Source organism: Capsella rubella, unplaced genomic scaffold, assembly GCF_000375325.1.
Source record: "Capsella rubella cultivar Monte Gargano unplaced genomic scaffold, Caprub1_0 scaffold_6, whole genome shotgun sequence".
Classification (NCBI taxonomy): domain Eukaryota; kingdom Viridiplantae; phylum Streptophyta; class Magnoliopsida; order Brassicales; family Brassicaceae; genus Capsella; species Capsella rubella.
Genome location: NW_006238918.1, coordinates 11,598,109 through 11,619,050, shown reverse-complemented (window position 1 = coordinate 11,619,050; position 20,942 = coordinate 11,598,109). Strand labels below are relative to the sequence as shown.

The 20,942-nt window shown below is 35.5% G+C and overlaps 2 protein-coding genes and 1 pseudogene across 2 annotated transcripts; all 3 read right to left on the bottom strand.

The window, feature by feature from the left end:
* Positions 1 to 11,024: 11,024 nt before the first annotated feature.
* LOC17884410 lies at positions 11,025 to 12,673 on the bottom strand (annotated as a pseudogene).
* Positions 12,674 to 14,678: 2,005 nt separating this feature from the next.
* On the bottom strand, positions 14,679 to 15,403 carry LOC17883107. Its single transcript, XM_006288904.2, has 2 exons — positions 15,212 to 15,403; positions 14,679 to 15,047 (listed from the first exon to the last, which is right to left on the bottom strand). The coding sequence occupies exons 1-2, from the start codon at positions 15,315 to 15,317 to the stop codon at positions 14,872 to 14,874; spliced, it is 282 nt and encodes a 93-aa protein (XP_006288966.1). The 5' UTR covers positions 15,318 to 15,403; the 3' UTR covers positions 14,679 to 14,871.
* Positions 15,404 to 18,859: 3,456 nt separating this feature from the next.
* On the bottom strand, positions 18,860 to 19,231 carry LOC17881180 (putative defensin-like protein 102). The gene is made up of 2 exons (XM_006289188.2): positions 19,135 to 19,231; positions 18,860 to 19,033 (listed from the first exon to the last, which is right to left on the bottom strand). Exons 1-2 carry the CDS (start codon positions 19,229 to 19,231, stop codon positions 18,885 to 18,887), a joined length of 246 nt encoding a protein of 81 aa, XP_006289250.1. The 3' UTR covers positions 18,860 to 18,884.
* Between the last annotated feature and the right edge of the window lie 1,711 nt (positions 19,232 to 20,942).

Here is a 20,942-nt window from a genome sequence, read left to right as displayed (position 1 = left end):
TCTCACTATACTCATGAGCCCATCAATATACGATGGTCAGTTTGGTACGTCTGGGAGCCTTAATGACTTGATTACCGACCCTACAAATCACCACATGATCTTTCCCTGTGTTTTGGCCTCACTCACACAGTTCCGACAACCACTTCCCAGAAGGTCACCCATCCTTTAACTACTCCAGTATAAGCACGCTAAACTCTGGAGTTCTCTCAGAATCTTTGACCAAAAAGATAAGTGCACTTTGGTGACATAGGTGGCCAAATCAATTCATTTAACCTCTTTGAAAACTGGGGTCTCACATGATGAGAGCGTCACTAAGTATTTCTAGCAATACTTATGTATCTCTTGTTTGTGATGCAGGTAAAAGCAAAGAGTGACCGTGGAATCAAAGCAGTGAGAGGAGAATGATCTGGGCACTTGATGATTGATGTTGTTTACTTATGGCATTGTTAGGATGTTAGAGTATGGAATTTAGGCGCATGATAGGATTGATGAACTTGATGGATATTTGCTGGGTTATTGTTATTGGTTTTATTGGATTGGGTTTCTATTGATTCTTCCGCTGGTTATTGATAATTTAATCTGAACTGATCGGTTTAGTTGGTTTTATTGGTTTAATCCAGTTTAATTGGTTTCATTTGGTTTACTTCAGTTTAATTTGGTACGATATGCTAGTTAGTGAGTATGTGATCACTAATTGGCTAATTAAATTAAAAAAAACATGTATGGTTTTTCAGTTTTCCTGAGAGTTTGTTGCGATTAACTGTAATATATAAGAACCGAACAACAAAGTTCATATTGGTTTCATATATCAATTTGAGATTTTGTTTCATAAAAATTAGATCCGTATATGTGTTAGAGAAGATAGTGAAACATGTGTTTACATTTTCTTTTAGTGTTAAATAAAAGGTGTTGTGCAAAAAAATCTTCAAGTAGCCATTTTTGTAACTTTATCTTTAAATCCCAAAACAAAAGGTAAAACAACTCTGCAAAGTCAAAAATAATATGCAAATTAACCGTCGTCATCACCATGAAAATTTTAAATTATTGTTAAATAATATATTAAATCAAATCCCCACTATGAGGATATTAAATCTACATTTTAAATTTTGAAATCTAATTTATATGAGCGTAGAAACATTTTGAAAATATATATAAGAATTATATTGTGTATTATTTTTGACTTCATATGATAAATCTGCACTTTTTAGAGATGAAGTGTAAAGTTGCAAAATGGCGATTTGGATGGTTTTTATTTTGCATAAAATCTTTAAAATTAATAATAAGATAAAGAGAAGAATTATTTTTTTTCTTTTGATTGTGTATTCTCTATTTCTAAAAGATATGCCTTAAATACAGTAGTTAAGTTTTATTTTATTTTTTCTTTCATAATTGTCCTTGAAAAAATATGTATTGGATCGACGAAAATTGAGAAATACCTCTTTCAGTGTACTTTTTTTAAAAACTACCCCTTTCATATATCCATTTTCAATATAACCTTTTTAAATCTGAAGTATTAGAAAGTTTTATATGGTTTATAAGTTAATTCTACATACTAACTACTACTAGAGACTTGATCCAAATAGATATAAGATTGTAAAAAGTTTTTATAAGATTTTTAAAAGGTATTTATAAAATATATATAAAATTTTACATGCATATAAATGTAATATGTGTAGGTTTGTATAAGCTTACACACATGTTTGGATAAATTTCAAAACTTTAGTGGCTTGTTTGATAAGGTTCAAAAGAGTGGGTAATTTGAAAAGTGGTATTAGAAAAAATTATTTTTGAAATTCCCCCTTTAAATTTTTGAATGAGTTTCATAATAATAATAACGCTTAAAATAAAAAATTCGAGTTGGTAGAATTTATTGAATTTATTTTAGATTGTAAATAGATTCGTATTGAGAACAAAATGGAAACTATTGCTTTCGTTTAAAATAAACACAACAACAGTGTTCTGTACTACAATAGCCATAATCATAATTATGAGTTATACAATAATTATCACACCCATGGACCCCATGAAAAGTACAAATCATTGGTGTGAAACATCGTCTCGTACTGTCGCCTAGTCCATAACCTATTTTATTAACAATAAACAAAAGAAAGTCATTAATTAAGAAAGATCCAAAGCTTGTCTATAGTTAAAATTTAAAACGTATGGTGTATATATACAAGAGTAAAAAAAATACCAGGAGTTCTAGGGCTTAGAGCATGACAATGAGAACAACACATAATTAAGAAGACAATGAAAGAAATTTTGATGGAAGTTTTCATAGTCGCAGTCATTTTTGTGATCTTAAGATCTTGTGATTTTTTCTTTACCTATACCAATTATATATAGATAATAACAAACATATATGTCAAAAAATCTTTTTCCTAGTCAAAGATGAAAAATAGCATAATCCTTTTGATTTATTTGCTTATACATTTCTAGTCAGAGGAAAAACAAAGGAATTTATTTTTTACCTTTTAATATGTTTCAAAATTGGTTAGATGATATAGGTAATTTTTAAATGAAAAACCAAGTGTTAATAGCTCAATTGGATCTCTGGCAAAAGTTTAGAGGTCGCCGGTTCGAGTAGCGCTTGGGACGAGACCATATAACATGCTTTGGTCTCGGGCCTAAGGGGATGTATGAGTTTCGGCCCAGAACCTCTTTGATTATTCAAAAAAAAAAAATTTTAATGAAAAATAGGAGGTCCTTTGCGAGAATACTGGACTTTCCGTCGTTTTAGAAACATGTTCTCTGCTTGTGATTTGGTGGATTTAAGATCCAAAGGGGATAGGTTTTCTTGGGTTGGTGAGAGAAGAAATTACATGGTTAAGTGTTGTCTAGATAGAGTTTTAGTTAATTCGGAATGGGCTAGTTGTTTTCCTAGAGCTGAAGCAGAATTTTTAGAGTTTAATGGTTCTGACCACAAACCTATTCTCACAACCTTTAATCCCCAGAATACTACTTTTCATAAACCATTCCGTTTTGATAAGAGATTAACTCAGTTAGAGAATTTTACTGAGGTTGTAGAACGTGGTTGGAACTCTTGTAAAAGGAATCACTACTACTCCATCTGTGATCAAATTGCAAACTGTCGCAAAGCTATGGCTAAAGGCAAACATGAAGTCACTTTAAATGCAGCGACACAAATCAATCACTTTCAAGATGCTTTAAATAAAGCAATGGAGAGCCTTCAGGTGAGCCATCGAGGAGAGATTCCTAGACTTCAAAGAGAATTAACAACAGCTTTCCGAGATGAGGAGTATTATTGGAAAAATAAAAGCAGAAACCAATGGATGTTACTAGGTGATCGAAACACTTCTTTCTTTCATGTATGTGCTAGAACAAGATATTCTCAAAACTATATCTCATCGATCACCGATGCTTCCAATATTGTTTACACCGGTGATCTTAACATTGGTACCGATGCTCAAGAATATTTCACGGAGATTTACAAATCCAGCAGACGTCCTGTTTCTCCGATCGACTTTGGTGACTTCACACCGACGGTAACTGATGCGATTAATTCAGATTTAACAGGAGATTTTACAAACGACGAGATTTATGTAGCCATTTCTTCCATCGGTGATGATAAAGCTCCCGGACCAGATGGTCTCACGGCTCACTTCTATAAACATTATTGGAATATTATTGGTTCTGATATAATTCAAGAGGTTCAAGATTTCTTTACAACTGCCTATATGAAGTCAGGTATAAATCACACTAATATTTGCATGATACCTAAAATATCTCATCCAGCACCCTATCTGATTATCGACCAATTGCTCTATGCAATGTTTTATATAAAATTATTTCAAAATGCTTGGTTAATAGGCTCAAACATCATTTAAATTCCATTGTTTTGGATACCCAAGCCGCCTTCATTCCAGGGCGTATGGTGACAGATAATGTTATGATAGCCCATGAGGTAATGCATGCTTTAAAATCTAAAAAAAGAGTCTTACAAAATTATATGGCAATTAAAACAGATGTAACAAAAGCCTATGATAGGGTTGAATGGAATTTTTTAGAGGTAGCTATGCATTTATTTGGTTTTTCTGAGCAATGGATCAATTGGATTATGGCTATGGTTCGTTCTGTTAGCTATTATATTCTCATTAATGGTTCCCCCCATGGTATGGTTCAGCCAGAACGTGGTATTAGACAAGGTGATCCTCTATCACCTTACCTATTCATCCTATGTGCTGATATTATGAGTCATCTAATCAAATCATGAGTCAATGATGGAGATATTCGAGGAGTTAGAATTGGAAATGGGGTTCCAGCCATCACCCATCTTCAATTCGCATATGATTCCTTATTCTTCTGTCAAGCAAACGCAAGAAATTGTCAAGCTATTAAAGAGGTTTTTGAAGTTTATGAATATTACTCTGGCCAAAATATCAATACTACAAAATCCCTAATTACTTTTGGTTACAGAGTACATGGACAACTTCGAAATAGACTAAAACATATTCTTCAGATTCCTAATCATGGAGGTGGTGGAAAATATCTTGGGTTGCCAGAGCAATTTGGTCGAAAGAAAAAAGATATGTTCCGATACATCGTTGACATAGTGAAACAACGAACGGCGTCTTGGAGTGTAAAGAAACTATCCCCAGCTGGCAAAGAAATAATGCTTAAATCCGTTGCTTTAGCAATGCCGGTTTACACCATGTCATGTTTTAAAATTCCAGCAAGTGTGATCAATGAGATTGATTCAGAGCTACAACGGTTTTGGTGGGAAAAAGGTAATCAAGAGAGAGGCATTCCTTGGGTTGCTTGGAAAAGATTACAATACTCTAAGACAGAGGGAGGCCTAGGATTTAAAAATCTTTCAAAGTTTAATGATGCTCTTTTGGTAAAACAAGCTTGGCGTATTTATAAACATCCTGACACTCTTTTTGCAAAGATTATGAAAGCTAGATATTTTAGGGATGATACGATCCTTGATGCAAAGGCAAGAACCAATCAATCTTATGGCTGGGCTTCTATTTTGGAAGGTCTTAAAATCTTAAAATCAGGTTCTCGTTTTATAATTGGCGATGGGACACAGCTAGGGTGAATATTGATAATGTTACCATCACTCATCCTCCTCAACCTAGTCGGGGAATTCTTTCTAATGCCACTCGGTTTAAAGAGTTAATTTCCTCAGTGGGCAATTATCGGTTCTGGGATACTAGCAAAGTTTCCGCTTCTATTGAAGTAATCGATTATAGCCAAATCTATAAAATGCATTTATCTAGGATTAGTGTACGGGATAAACTTGTCTGGCATTACAATAAGTAGGGTGAATATTCAGTTCGTTCTGGGTATTGGCTTTCTACTCATAACCCATTAAATGTTACAGGTTTAAAGAGTTAATTTCCTCAGTGGGCAATTATCGTTTCTGGGATACTAGAAAAGTTTCCGCTTCTATTGAAGTAATCGATTATAGCCAAATCTATAAAATGCATTTATCTCGGATTAGTGTACGGGATAAACTTGTCTGGCATTACAATAATTCGGGTGAATATTCAGTTTGTTCTGGGTATTGGCTTTCTACTCATAACCCATTAAATGTTACAGACAATCCAGCAGCTCCCTTTGGTTCTATTAGGCTTAAAAATCATATTTGGAAGCTGAAAATATTACCAAAAATAAAACACTTCTTATGGAGATTTTTAACAAAGGCGATTCCCACCATTACTCGTCTAAATACTCGTGGGATGCATTTCGATCCAATATGCCCTAGATGTTTTCAAGATGATGAGACAATTGATCATATTTTTTTCTCATGTCCCCATGCCAAAACAATTAGGGACCTGTCTACTATCCCCACTAATATTTTGGATTCTTCAGTTTACAACATTGAAAGTTTTTTAGAGGCTTTCTTATCACTGCAGGATGATGCTACTTTACCACTTGAAACAAAATTTCTTCCTGTTTGGATAATGTGGCATCTTTGGAAATCTAGGAATAACTTCATTTTCTATGGAATTCAAGATAGACCTATCAATATTGTTCATCAGATTCGTGGAGATGTCTACGATTGGATATCTCATCACCATCTTCCTATACCAATTAATGAAAGCGTCAGAGTAACTAATGTGACGACATGGACTCGTCCTTCTAGAGATATACTGAAATCTAATTACGATGCAGCATATGATCATGATACAGGCCAAGTTAGAGGTGTCTGGATCATAAGAGATAGTCAAGGAGGGTCCAATGGTTGGGGTTCTGCGATTTTAGGATTTGCTACATCCCCGTTGGAGGCTGAAGCGAATGCCCTTTTATCGGCTATGCAGCATTGTTGGATAAAAGGTCGGCCTGCAGGTCGGCAATCTCCCCCGCCTCTATCTCCTCCACAAGCATCCGGTTGGCCGTAATATCAGCAGCGCGGATAGTGGCAGGAACTAAGCGGTTGTGGTCGCTGAGGAAGACGTGCACGCCCTCAGCCGCCTCCCGAAGTTGTGCTCGGGTTTCCCTCCGCTATTTGCGACGAGTTTTCTTTATCTTCGCGCGGAACCCGACCTCCAGCGCGTGGTTCCTTAGCCGCAGTTCGTCAACCTCCCTTTTTCCAGACTTCTCTGCCTCGACGGCCTCGAGGTACAGATCCACGGCTTTTTCTGCTTGTCTCGAGCGTCTTCGAGAGAGGCCTCTGCGATGCCCAGATCGGACTCCAATGACTTCAAACGGGAGTTGAGCTTCTTAGCCTTTTCCACCTCAAGGTGGTTTGCCGCCTCGGCAGCAGTGAGGTGTTTAACCCGTTTCTCCAGTTTGGAGATTTGGGAACGAAGTTCGTTGACGTCGTTGGCGTCAGGGCTGGAGAGCAGTTGGTGCTCGTAGCTCGCGACCGCACTGTTTAACTCAATAAGGGTCTGCATAGGAGGTAAAAGTTCAGTTAGAAGGTTGATAAACTAGGAATTCACAGACTCGGTTGAGAACGGCCATTACCTCCCTGACTTTCTCTGCAAAACGAAAGAAGTTCTCCCGGTTGACTTCGACCATGTCCTGAAAGGAAGGCACCCGAGCTCCTGGTCGGCTGAAATTGCGCATCATGTCTACGAGCGACTTCGGGGGAGCTGGAAAAGTAGCCATTAAGTATCACTAAGTAGTGAGAACTGTAACACAGCGACGAGGGAAATATACCGGAGTTGGCCTTTCTGCCCAGCAGAAGGTGGAAGGGGATTAGTCCCTTTTGGACTAGCATCAGCTCGTTTCGTCACCGAGCTAGTTTCAGGTCGTTTCGCTGAATCACCCATGCGAGGACGAGAAGTCTCCCGAGATACCGGAGTTGAGTCCGGGGCCTTCCTTTTCTTGGGGATCTCGCTCGCATCTTTTCCCACCTGGGCACTTGCAGGAGTGGGGGCTCGGAAGTCGTCTCTCCCGAAGCGGGCGTAGAATCAAGTATAGCCTCCAGTAGCTGACGTCAGACGGGACGGTTGAGCAGGAGCTTTTCTCCTTCTCAGGAGTCGTAGACTTCCCCTCAGCAAGGACAGCATCAATCTTTCTATTCAGCTCCTTCTCTCGGAGCTCCGCTTGCTTCTTATGGGCTCTCTCCGGACTCCCAAGCAGTCTGACCACCGCAGAAATTTATAAAGCAGTTAGTAAAAGTGCGGGATAAGGAGCCTCGCTCCAAGTTAGCTGAAACCACAAGAGGCTCAAGTTAGAATCTGAAAATACGCGCTAAAAAAAAAGAAATAAGGCAGTTTGGTTCCCCTCCGTAAATTCTACCAATTTTCGGGGACCACTTCGGAATAAATAATTCCGTCAATTCGCCGAATGTGGAACTGTCAACAAGGAAGTAGAAGTAACCACTCTGCCAGTTATCATCCTTCTCGGGTAAGTCATCAAAACCCCGGAACCCGGCCAGCGGACTGAGGTAGAAGGTCCCTCTAGTTCGCCCTCCTTTAATGGTGTACAAATGGAGGATGTCCTGAAAAGTCAAGAGGTAGCCATGCTCTTCCGCTAGGGTCTGAAGGCATAGGATGGTGCGAATGAAGTTCGGACATAACTGCGGAAGTGAAACGCCCAAGGCATACATCGCCTTTATTAGAAGTTCTGGCAGCGAGAAGTACAACCCGCAGTTGGAGAACATAACTTCATAGGCTCAGCAGTACCCTTCCGGAGGATCCTCCGGCGACTGCTCGTTGGTCGGGGTCGTCCTCTATGATCATGGACGGCGGTTGAGGACCGAATTGCCCCGGAATAGTGTCCTCGATCGGCTGGCTTGGTTGCTTGGGAGGAGACATCTTGCGCAGTGGGGTTTGACGGCGAAGGGTTAAAGGTTGACAGGTAGTGATCCCGACGAGTTTAGTAATAGGAGCAAAGGGAATTCGCGATGGAAACGAAGAACAAAACATGAAAGGAAGCGAAGAGAAAAGGAACTTGGGTGAAGGAAGATCTGTACCTTTTATAGCCGGTTCGTCCTCCGCAGAGCAATGATGGCCTAGGGAAGCTAAAAGGTCGTGACCTTTATAGCTCTGGTATAGGGGCGTCATTACGATAAACGAGGAGGCGCGGTAAACCGAAAAGGCAACTGCGAATCGAGGCGAATCAATCATTACGATTCGGGGATCTTAGTTCTCAAAAACGATTCTGCATTAAAGTCTTCCAAACTAAAACCACTTCGAAAGACTTGGGGGGCAAACTGTGGGCACCGGAATCAGCACTTCGTGACTAGTTGGGCTTTGTACGTCCCAAGCCCAGTACGAATGAATCACGATTAAACCAAGAGGCCCGTCTATGGTCGAGCTAAGAACTAGAGGAAGAGCAGTAAAGGCGAGATCGTAACGGACGAACTAATGAGTCAACGGAGCTGTAATGAAGATCGCGGAATATCCGGAGCAGAGATTGCGCGTGGTTTGATTATCTTAGGACCTGTATATAAAAGGACTAGGGGACCATGTTGTAGGGGGATCGATCAATAATAAATAACAACCAGAATTCTCACTCTTACATTCATCTTTCGCAAACCAATTTCAGTTCGAGTTCGGGCAAGATTATTCAGGTCCCAACTTAATACGTTCTAGAACCTCAGGTGGAAATAGCTCCCACACTCTATAGCATGTACAAGTATTCAAAGCATTATGGTTGCCTTTGGAAAACAAGTACAAGACTGATTAGTCTGGAATGCATAAATTCTCAACTGCAAAGTTTCTCGACTTCAAGATGGTATACTCCAAACTAGTTATGGAACAAGTGGAGGTTCTTCAACGCATATGTCAATAGATAAAGTTGGAAGGCATGTCGATCTGTAATATCTACATGAAAAATTGCTTGATCGTGAAGCTACAACTAGGCTGGTCGAATTTTAAGAATTACCTCAACTTAAAACGTAAGGCACTGCCTCTTGATGATCTTATCTACAGGTTGATGTCAATGTAGCTGAGCATAAGGCCAAGCTGAAATGCAAGGATAAAGGGATATCTATTCCTAAGCCTTGAAGGTGTCATCCACAACGAACTTCAAGAAGAGTAACCATGAGAGGAAATTCAAAGGTAAGTGTCATCGTTGTTGAAATATTGGGCCCAAGGTTGAAGCTTGCAAAAGCAAAGCCAAAGATATCAAGAGCCAGGCAAACCTAACTGAAGAAGATATGGTTGCGGTACTTACTGATTGTAACATGGTGGAAGACAATCCAATGGAATGGTACTAAGAAATTGGTGCTACCACACACACCTACGTGAAGAACAAGTAAACCGAGCAATTTTTCTTGGGCAACACGGCGGTGTCCAAGATGAAGATAAGGGCAAAATAGTTATGAAGCACTGGAAAAATTAAAAGAGTTTACACTCGAAGTAGAAAATTAGCTTCAGAGAATAATAAAAGTAGTACGAAGTAATAAGAGGAGGATAATGTAATAAGATGTTCATTGCATTTTGCAGAGAAAAAGGAATTATACATCAAATGACAGCTCCTTCCTCACCGGAATCTAACAATGTTGCGGAACGAAAGAATGGAACTCTAAAAGAAATGATGAAAGCGCTGGTGCAGGAATCTGGGTTAGCCTAGAACATGGCAGGGGGGGAGCTTTGGAAAGAAATACCGCATAAGATGACTGGCAAGTCACCGCATGAACTTTGGAAAGAAATAGTATCTTTGTACAAATACCTCAAATTGTGGGGGTGTCTAGCTTAGTGGTTATACCACCTCCTTAAAAGGTCACATTTGGGCCTAAGACCTTAGACTGTATCTTTATCGGATATGTGCAAAACATTAATGCTTATCGATTTTTTTGGTTTATAAATTAGATATTTCAGATATCCACGTGAATATAGTTATGGAATCAAGAAATGCATAATTTTTTTAACACATATTCCTTTGTAAGTAAACTCAAAAACTATCTCTTGCACAAACAACATGCAGTTACTTCAGATCCTGAGGTTAGTACTTTGAGTACTATTGTTGATAAAACAGAACTTGAATCTGAAGAGGGACCTAGACGGAAGACAAGAGCTTCCAAAGGTAAATCATTCAGTGAAGATTTCCTAATGGCAATTTTAGCTACTAATGTAGTAGGGACTTATTCAGAAGCCATGTCTACACCTCATGCACCTTATTGGAAGGAAGCAGACATACTGAAATAGACTCTCTATTAAGCAACATTCCACTTACAAGATCGCAGATCTACCCCAAGGCTCTAAACCTTTGGGGAGCATCTGGATTTTCACGATAAAAATGGAAAATGGTGATTTGATAGGTACATGGCTAGACTTGTAGTGCAAAGATTTTGGAAAAAGGCTTAGATTTCTGTGATATCGATTCTCCGGTAACAATAATAACTTCTATGAGAATGCTCAGAGGCATTGCAACTTTGCGAGATCTTGAAATATATCAAATGGATGTAAAAACTGTCTTTCTCAATGGAGATTTAGAAGAGGAAATCTAGATGAAATACCCAGAAGGGTTTGTTATTCCATGACAAGAACACAAAATGTGTAAACTTGTAAAGTCTTTATATGAAAATTAAGGATCATTTTAGAAAACTTTGTCCATCTATACCTTTATTTAAAAGTTTGGGCATATAAGTTTAAGAATAATTAAAATCCTATTGCAAGATAACCACTTTTCTTCTCACCACAAGCTGCAATCTATATCGAATCCCCTACTATGGTCCAAAAGAACTTAACTTGCTGATCATCTGGATTAACACTGTTGTTGTACATATCCGAGAAAGCCCCCCCTCAACAACGTGAACCTTCCAACCAATTTTCTCTTGAAAAATCGAATTATAATAGAGTTCATCAGGTGTATTTTTATTAGGAGCCCAAACCAGCTCTGACAGACTCGCCAATACTCCATGAGTTTCTTGCCCACCTGCATAGATTGGCTCAGCTCTGTTCCTTAAAGAAGCATTCCCACCAAGAAAATCTGAAGTCATGTAGAAAGAAACTTCGTGTCCTGCTTCTATTAAAAACTTCACAAGAACTCCTCCTTCCACTTTCAACACAGGTGCTTCTTTCTTGTTAATATACAGAACCTTCAAAGGGTTTGGAGGGTTCGGATAATGCACAGATGGTCCAGCCGTGACAATAAGAGGTGCATTGGCATCAGCAATGATCACATCTTGAGCATACTTGTTGTCTGCATCCAATGGTCCCAAACATTCATCCACATGATCCGAAAGATTAAGCGAAAAATGCCCAAAGTTTTCTGATTCCACAACACTGTGATTCAGAGGGAGATAATAAAGATTAATAAAATCTGGTGGTTTTTATCACCCCAAGTGCCCAAATAACTGTCAGGTTTTCAGTTGAATTCACACAAAAATCAAACTTATTATCGCTATCATTCAAGGGTCTCCTATACCTAACAAACAAAACTCCATCTATCCTATGCCCGTAAACAAGTTTTGTGTTATTAACCGAAGAACCAACTGAATCTGACCCTTGATACACAATGTCAGGACAAACCCAGAAGCTGTACCTTCCTTCACAGAGCATACACTAGACTTCATGATATAAAAATCATCAGCAAACGGGAAGCCATCCTCTCTAATCCCAGTAACCAAAACATCAGCATTCAACATCAGGTTCGACGTAGAATTTGGCTTAGCCCAACCAGTTGTAGCCTCAAGACCAATATCAACATAACCTTTCTATGCATTCAAGCTCCATCTGAGCCTATACTTCTCCGAAAGTTTCTTACATTTATCAAACATGGTAGGAACCTTAAAAGCCTCGCTAATATACGATTTCCCCACAGTAACATCTATGCTCTCTAAAGGAGGTGGCTCAGCTTTTGTAGAAGAATTACCCAATTATGTGGCATTAGAGAGCAGAACATGACCAAAATCGGAAGCAGTAAGCAAATCCCAAACCGAAACCACTCCTAACTTATCCCATGTAACATTACCCATCAACTGAACGATAAAAGAAACGGTTTTAAATGTCTGATTAAGCTTCTGATCATAAATAACGAATCCATCTTTAGTCATATTCTCAAAACCAGAACTCATTGCGCCCAACCAATGAACATCAGAACCAGAGAGCATATCAAAACGAGAAACCCTAAAAGAACAATCATCAACAACAGTGAAAACCCCACGAAGTTGGTGCTGCAACATCATAAACTCAAACTTGTGCCCAATCAATGAGCTCGAATTTGAGCATTCTTCTCCATTTACATAGAAGAGGAAGAAACCCATCAGCACGAGAGACCCTAGAAAAACTGGTCTTTGATCGCACATGGCGTTGGGTTCAAATTAAATCAGAAATACAACCAAACCCAGATCTGCAAACATAGCATATAATTAACTCGATGAAGCTTTTGTGCATGCTGGCCAAATAGTAGCGCATCTTTTCTTGCTACGTTTTGAACCCAATTTTGCCATCAAATTTGTCTAGCATCATCCCTTGAGATGCAGAGGGGGGTATCCCTTTCTGGGTTGGCTCATTACCGAACAGATTTCGGCGCACGGTTTCCTTATCGGAATAGCTAAACGTCGTGGTTTCAAGTTCTTTTGCAAGACGTAAAGCCATGTCAGCAGAAGTCTCAGGGGCCTTGGTATTGTCAATGTTGGTGTTGGATCCAGACATTTTGTTAACAATAAACAAATTTGATTAATATATTAATCAAAATAATTCAGGTAAGTAAATTACACTGAATTAGTTTTGCAAACTCGCTAAGGAAGTGTTTGCAGAACCTTGCGTTTCACAAACTCACTCAAACAAGAGCGTTCGTGGAAACCTGAGAGGTTACGTTCTAGAGAACTGTCCACAACAATCGCTAAAGAACGTTTGTGAAGCAGTTAGAGGGAGTAGAAAAGAAATTGTAAATAAACAAAACGTTCTTCTATAAACTTTCCGCGTAAGCACTGTAAGATGACCGCAGAAACAGTTATAAGAAGATTCTGAAATCGTTTATTTAAAAAAAAATCCGAAGAATTCTCAATCTGTTTAAAGCGATAAGCACAAAGCGGATTTATTGAATTAAGATTGTAGGAACGCAAAAAATCAAATCGAGAAAAATACGAATTTTATTAATGAGAACGATACCATAAACACATTACAACAACATAGTTTAAAAGCATAAATTAAATCACGGAGGCAAGATTTGATATCTTTGTCCTTAATTCAATAAATCGGCTGTAAGTGCTTCGGTGTATCACGATTTATGAATCCCAGGATACAACTGATTACAAACTATTACTCGAGTACGGCTTCGGTGTATCACGATTTATGAATCCCAGGATACAAACGATTACGAATTATTACTCGAGCACACGAGTAACAGACTCAAACAAACTAGATCTACTATATACTCTCGAAACTATAAAACTAAGAACTTACTTGAACTAAGCAATAGAGAAGAGAGGTTTAGAACTGAGAGGTTTAGATGCTTTTCTGTTTTTGAGTGTCAAAAATAATGAGAGCCTCCTCCCCTTTATATAGTTGTAGGAATAGAAGGAGATAGGGCTCCAGGAAAATATCTTCGGCATATTCTGAAAAATATTCTCGGCATATTCTTTGGAGTGCACACCAAGCCTAATAACAAATTGGACCTAAACAAAGCCCAAAAAATCACAAGAATAACAAAGCCACGATCCCACCAGCCCACAAGCCCATTAGCCCGCGCCCGGCCCAACCCAGTTTGATTTGGTTCGGTTTGGGATTTTTCTCAAAAAATCAATCCAAGTGGCTCACTTCACACCCTTATTCTCATTCACATCAACTCATTTTTGACATATGAGTATACCATCTTGTAATACTCGTTACCAGCTTTCCATTGCACTATCAAGCTCACAATTTCGTTCAGCCATTTGGCCGGAATTTGGTCGGAAAGTCATTGTCAAAAAACCTACAATTTTTCAGAAACTTGTTTCTGAAAATTGAGTTCCAACACATTGTTCATTCTTGATTTCTACAAAAAATTATTTTCATGTTTATATAATGAATCCGAACGGCGATCGGTAAAATAGAAATGACAGTGTAGTTAGAAATACGGTAATGAGAATTGGTGATAATACAAATGGCAATGTAAATGGAATAATGAGAAGAAAAAAAAACATTTCAGTTATAATATTTATTTTCTGGCTAAAGATGATAGTATGCATATATCATTTTTAAGGGTTTAAAGTTTGTTTCAGGTATTAAACAAGAGCCTATGTGGTTTAGGCTGTCTGATGAGATAGATTTCTATTTTGTCAAGTGTTGGGAAATGTTTGAACGATCCAATGCAAAGGGCGGCCAGTCTTGAACACAAAAGGAAATACAAGTTTTTATTTATTACAGCGGCGGTTCAATAAAAATATGACAAACACATGCATAGATAGATAAACAAGAACATATATAAACCACAAACCAAACCACAATGTAAGAAACATGTGCACACACACGCATTCTAGAGTGAGGTCAATGACCAGGTCCTCCTTGTGTGCCTTTGAAATTAAGGCCTCTTGGGCGGAGGAGGAGGAAACTCGATTTTACCTTTACAAAAGGGGACGTGGGCGTGTTTTGGAAGACATTTCGGAATTGGCGGAAATTTTGGAGTACGGCCAGGAATCCCAGGAACACGAATCGGAGGAAACCCGCGGCGATTAGGTTGGTAAGTGTCTTCTCCACCTGCAACCACCCAAAAAGCATTACATTACATTATAGCTTAGAGTGTTAGTGTTTGATCGTTTTAGTGCTCATTTGTCTATTTAAATGCAGAGAAATTCCAAACTAATAACGTAAAATGATGATACTAATGAGCTCGGAACATCTAAAAAGACCAAAAGACTCACTTTGTTTCTGGACTCCCTCTTGTGCGCCAAGGGCTTTATCCATATGCGGAAACACAAGAAGAAGAAGGAGAAAGAGAGCCATGGAAGAGACCATTGAAGACGTCATCTTAAAATTATTCTCTTTTATTTTGATTATTAGTGTCACTCATGCTTATGCCTTTTATATAGGCTAGGGAGATGGCACTTAATTCGAAATCTAAAGATGGTGGAGATAATATATAAAGGCTAGAAGACAAAGAAGATGAAGATATCAGTGGACTGTGTCTAAGTCTAGCGAGAGACTTAAAGTTTATAGCCATCGACGACTTAATGAGTCTCCAAGTTTTGGAATTATTATTGCGTGAAAAGTCTTTTTTTTTTTTTTGTTTGGACAAAACTCCATGAAAAGTCTTTAAATCGCCAATTTACCATACAATGCATGATGCATGTACGTTCTCTGGTTCATATATATGGGTCCAGTGCATTGCGTTTGATTATTAACATGGTGATATTTTACCCATATTTTTTAATCAACCTGTCAAGTATATTGTTGTTTCTTTAAATCATTTGAAGGGTTTAGAAATAAATCATATATACATATATATAGACAATATTTTGTGCATGGTTCTAGTATCCACTTTGGATTATTTATAATAAGCAGTACTATACTTTCTATATACATTAGTTAATTTAGTGATTCAAATTCTTAAGGTCTCTTTACTCTTTTTAACTACTCAATAAAGATAGTCTAACTTATTAACTCACGAGCACGTAATTTATATCTTTTGATTGGTCGACGACAACAAATAATATTACGGCCGCCATAGTTTTGTTTTTTTTTTTTTTTTTTTTTTTTTTTTTTTTTTTTAACTAAATAAGTAACCTCAACTTTTATATAGTATAGACTAGGTTATTAACCCGCGCATAGCGCGGGTATATTTGTATTGATTATATTTAAATTGTTTTAGATTTACTAATCAATATAATTAGCATAAGTATGTTTCCATTAATATTAATTACAAAATATTTAGATTAAATACTCATTTAAATAGCTATACATTTACAAATAATATGCAAAAGTGCTATAACATTTTAGTTTTATTTTAATACAAAATTTCTTTTATTTATAGTTTGTGTATCATTTATATTATTTCAATTTTGTTTAGGATGCGAAAGAAAAATTAAAAATTATATACGGTTAGTTAAAATCTTATTTTCTATAGACTGATGTTGGTAATAAATGCACCTAGCAAATGACCAAAAAATTTTAAATATTCCATGTGTTTTCACCTTTAACGTTCCAATTGAATCTTTATAAATTACGTTGTTGTCATATATTAGAAATACTTAACTTTTATGACTTCCTTATTTTGTTATGCACAATTTCATTACCATTTTTTTTTCTACTCACTTCATTTTTGTTAGTATAGGTTATCTCAAGATAATATTTTAAAAACTAATGACTATTTAAAACCATGACTTCTATAAAAGTTTTTTTTGTAAGTTTTGCAACTACTACCTCTCATTGTTATATAATGTATGTATGAGCGTTAACCATATATTTTAGCACTTCTTTTATTCTCCAAAATCTAACTACAACCATACTTTTATTTCATCTACGTACAACATTTTCTATAAGGTTTGTTTTAGCAATTACAAAATAAAGTATTATATATGATATTATTGATAATAGATGTAAAAATATTTGCTAGAAAAACAAAATTAATAAATCTTAAAATAATATTAGAAAACAGTTATTTAAATTCTGTTAACAATATATGAACTTTTATAATTATATATATATGGATGTAAAACTTAAAATTTAAATATATGCAGTTAGAAAATACAATAATATAATCTATACAATTTAGGTGGTCGTCTAGACTTCAGCTGAGGTCCTAGCGCCTAAGCAACCGCCTAAGTCACGTTTTAGAATATTGGATTTCAGTGAATTCATTCTATTACAAAATTTTGAACACAAAATATACCGATTGGCAATATATAGAAATAATAGAATATTGTTGATTTGTATTTTCATATCCTCTCTCATCACCACTAATCTTATAAAAAACCTAACTTCTGGCATCCATTTCGCCACTCTTATAATCATGGGACAAAACCTGACCGCCAATAAAGAATTCCAAATCTTCTAAGTCTACAACAAAAATCTAGCGATGTTGTAACTTTTAACAATGGCCTCTCCTAGTCGGTGGTTAATACTCTCCTTGAAATTTTCATTTTAGGATCCAACCGCCTAAATATTTTATCATCTTTGCCAGAGCCGGAGATCCCATTAACCAACCATCTCTGCTCTCTCTAAATACATGGAACAGTATTACACATAAAATTTCTTTCTCAAATGATGAATTAATTTCCTCAAATATATGGCTCATATTCCTTACCCTCTTGCCAACAATAAAGTCCATATTTGTCATTTATATAATTTCATATGTAAAATTCTTAACCCAAGTCATTATCGTGAATGATAAGATTTGTTTATCCCATTTATTCGCTTTTTATAAATTGGAGCGCAGTTTACATTTTTATGATATCTGTTATAATTCTAGATCTAAAATTCTTAACCCAAATCTTTATACTGATTGAGAAGCTTTGGTTATCTTTTTATTCTCTTTTGATATACACTATCATAATATTTGGAGCATAGTTAACGTTTCTCTGAAATCTATATATGTTGATTTTTTTAAATTTTTTCAAAAGTCTTAATATAGAAAATTATATTAGTTATAAAAAATGATGAAATTTCTAATCTCAATTATAGTTTCATATTTTCTCCTCTATGTGAGTTATTAATATTATAATTACAAATTTTGAAACAACATCAATCAGTAAACTGGATATTTTGATCAAAGTTGGAAAACAAACAAATTTAGTGAGACTAATAATGATGGGTATTTTCTTTTAAAAAACATTATTTAAACTTCGTAGATTTTAGAAATGTACAACTTTAAAAATTTTATTATTAAATGTTTCATATCTTTTTCCTTTATACAATAATCTTAGAATACAAAAAACTATTTCCCAATATAGTTTTTTAAAATTTTTTTTGGAATTATGTATATCCTGTTTTTTCCTTTTTATTTTAATGTAGAAAATTATTATAATTATAAAATGTTAAATAATGAAATCTCTAACCGTGATTGGTTGTTTAAAATCGAACATATGTTACACATTTTAAAATATTTACGTTGATGAATTTAATTAAATTTGAAAAAATATTATTTTGATTATCTTTGTATCAAATATTTTAATAACAAAATTTTATATTTAGAAAATTTCCTCTATTTTAAAGTATTTTTTTATAATTTTCCATATATCATGGTTTATTTTCCTTTTTTCATAATTTTAGATATGGAAAATAATTGCTATTTAAAATTTGTTAAAAATAATAAGTTGTCTAATCTTGATTGGTCGTTTAAAATCTTATGTGGACGCTCTCAAAAGCTTATAGCCTCAACTTTTATATTGTATAGATTTTCTTCTACCTTGATACATTTAGCAAATTTACTAATTTTATTGGCCTATTTTTTAATAAGTCTCCCTTAAATAAATCAAAAGATAAAGATAAAATTAATTTTCTGTTCTTGACTATATGTGGTTTCTCTATTAAAAATCAATGGAAACTATTTCTTTGGCTTTTAAACAAATACCAATAATTGAAGTATATTATTTTCTCTTAGTAATTAACACAACAACAGTTTTCTGGAATACAATAGCCATAATCAAAATTTTGAGTTCTACAATAACTATCGCACCCATGGACCCCTCTGAGAGTGCAAAAAGTTGGTGAGAAACATGTTTTTGTACGTCCGCCTATTCCATAACCTATTTTATTAGTAATAAACAAATGAAAAATCATTAATAAATAACAAAAACTTGTCCACAGTTAAAAATTAAGTTGTAGATATACAATAATAAACAATTACCAGGACTTCTAGTGATTGTAGTATGACAATGAGCAAAAGACATAATGATGAAGGCGATCAAAGCAATTATGATAGAAGTTTTCATAGTTGTAGTCATTTTTATGATATTCTCTAAATGTTTTTATGATTTTTTCTTCACCTATACAAATTATTTATAGATATGATAACAAAATTATACGTTAAAAATCTTTTCCAAGTCAAAGATGAAAGATAGCACAATCCTTCAATTTAATTTATTATAGATTTTGAGTCAAAAGAAAAGCAAAACAAAATTATTTCTTACCTTTTATTACGATTGAATATTAATGAGATGATATTTATTCATATATGTGTAGTTAAATATCTAAATGATTTTAAACACATTTTGATGATTTTAAAAACTAACTTCCAAAAGTGAATATATAACTAATTAGAGTATAGCGATGATATACGACAAAAATCGATTTGATGTGTCATGTGTTTTTTATTATCATATTCAATTGAAACTTTTTTTACTAATTTAGTTCATGTGTTTTTATTATCATATTTTAGTTTTGTATACATTTATATACATATCGTTTAGAATACAAATATTATGCATTTAAAATACCAATGATATTTTTATGAATACACAGGTTGGTTTGGAAACTTACAGTCGCATGGTAAAACAGGTTATGATTAATTGGCCCGTCAAGACATACAGTATGAGTATGTATATTTTACAACTGCAATCATCTAAAGTGTTTATATAATTCTACTTCTATTATAAATATTACTTGTATATTTATAAATATTTTCTCACACTATAGCCCGGGTCAAATCCTAGTTATTTTGTTTTGAGAAGCCAAATCAGAATCACCTTAGTTCGAGTCAATAAATAGTTTTGCGTCTTTCAGTTAATGGAAGCGGAGAATATATTCAATTTACTCACAAATTATATTTGGATTTTCGTGGCCATTGTTGACAGATATTTTGAAGTCTCTCACGAGCTCTTCCCCTCCTAATTTTCCAGTAACCATTAAATAAGAACCCATTTCACCCACGTTCGTAATATCCAGCACAACCATCAATTTTATCCTGACTGATTCCTCCATTTTATGTTCAAATTGTACCGAAGACTTAGAGAATTTTGTTTGTTGACCTGAAACATTTTCATACAATACATCAATACATACAATACATCAATGGATAGAATCGTTGAAATAACCTCATATTCTTCCTTAAAAAGAATATGGGAAATAAGGCGGTTTTCCCTTGCTACTTTTACCCCCATAATTTGTTTCTCACTCTTTGATTTCTATATATTCGCAATCAATACATCAATGTATAAAATAAATGAATAGGAAGAAAGGGATCCTTAGCCATACCTTAAACCTCTTCTAGGTACTATCAATCCCCTTTGTTAATGGTTCGGGGGCACCTTTGAATTGGACTGATTTATTACACTAAATCATCCATGAAATTTATTTTCATACATTTTCATTTTCGTTAGTAATTTTTTTATAAAAATCATTATAGTTGATCATATAACTTACTCATATCCGTTTTGATGGCCACTAACTTGTCTTTGCATGGCGGGTTTATGGGACCCTAGTTTTCGGAAAGGGTTAAATTAATTGATTTGGCCACCTATGCCACCAAAGGGCACTTATCTTTTTGGTCAAAGGTCCTGAAAGAATTCCACAGTTAAGCGTGCTTGTGATGGAGTAGTCCAAGGATGGGTAACCTTCTCGATGATCCTTATCGAGGAAAATCCTTCGAAAATTTTGATTTTTTTTTCCCGAAAACATTTCGTCGAACGTTTTCCCCTTGAAAATTTCTCAGAAATC

What these genes read in the sequence shown, in the direction of transcription:
- LOC17883107 (XM_006288904.2), bottom strand. Translation starts at nt 15,317, where the DNA reads ATGACGTCTTCAATGGTCTCTTCCATGGCTCTCTTTCTCCTTCTTCTT. An exon ending in AGAGGGAGTCCAGAAACAAA is followed by an intron (nt 15,048 to 15,211) that starts GTGAGTCTTTTG and finishes GGGTGGTTGCAG; the next exon opens with GTGGAGAAGACACTTACCAA.
- LOC17881180 (XM_006289188.2), bottom strand. Translation starts at nt 19,231, where the DNA reads ATGACTACAACTATGAAAACTTCTATCATAATTGCTTTGATCGCCTTC. An exon ending in TACAATCACTAGAAGTCCTG is followed by an intron (nt 19,034 to 19,134) that starts GTAATTGTTTAT and finishes CTAATAAAATAG; the next exon opens with GTTATGGAATAGGCGGACGT.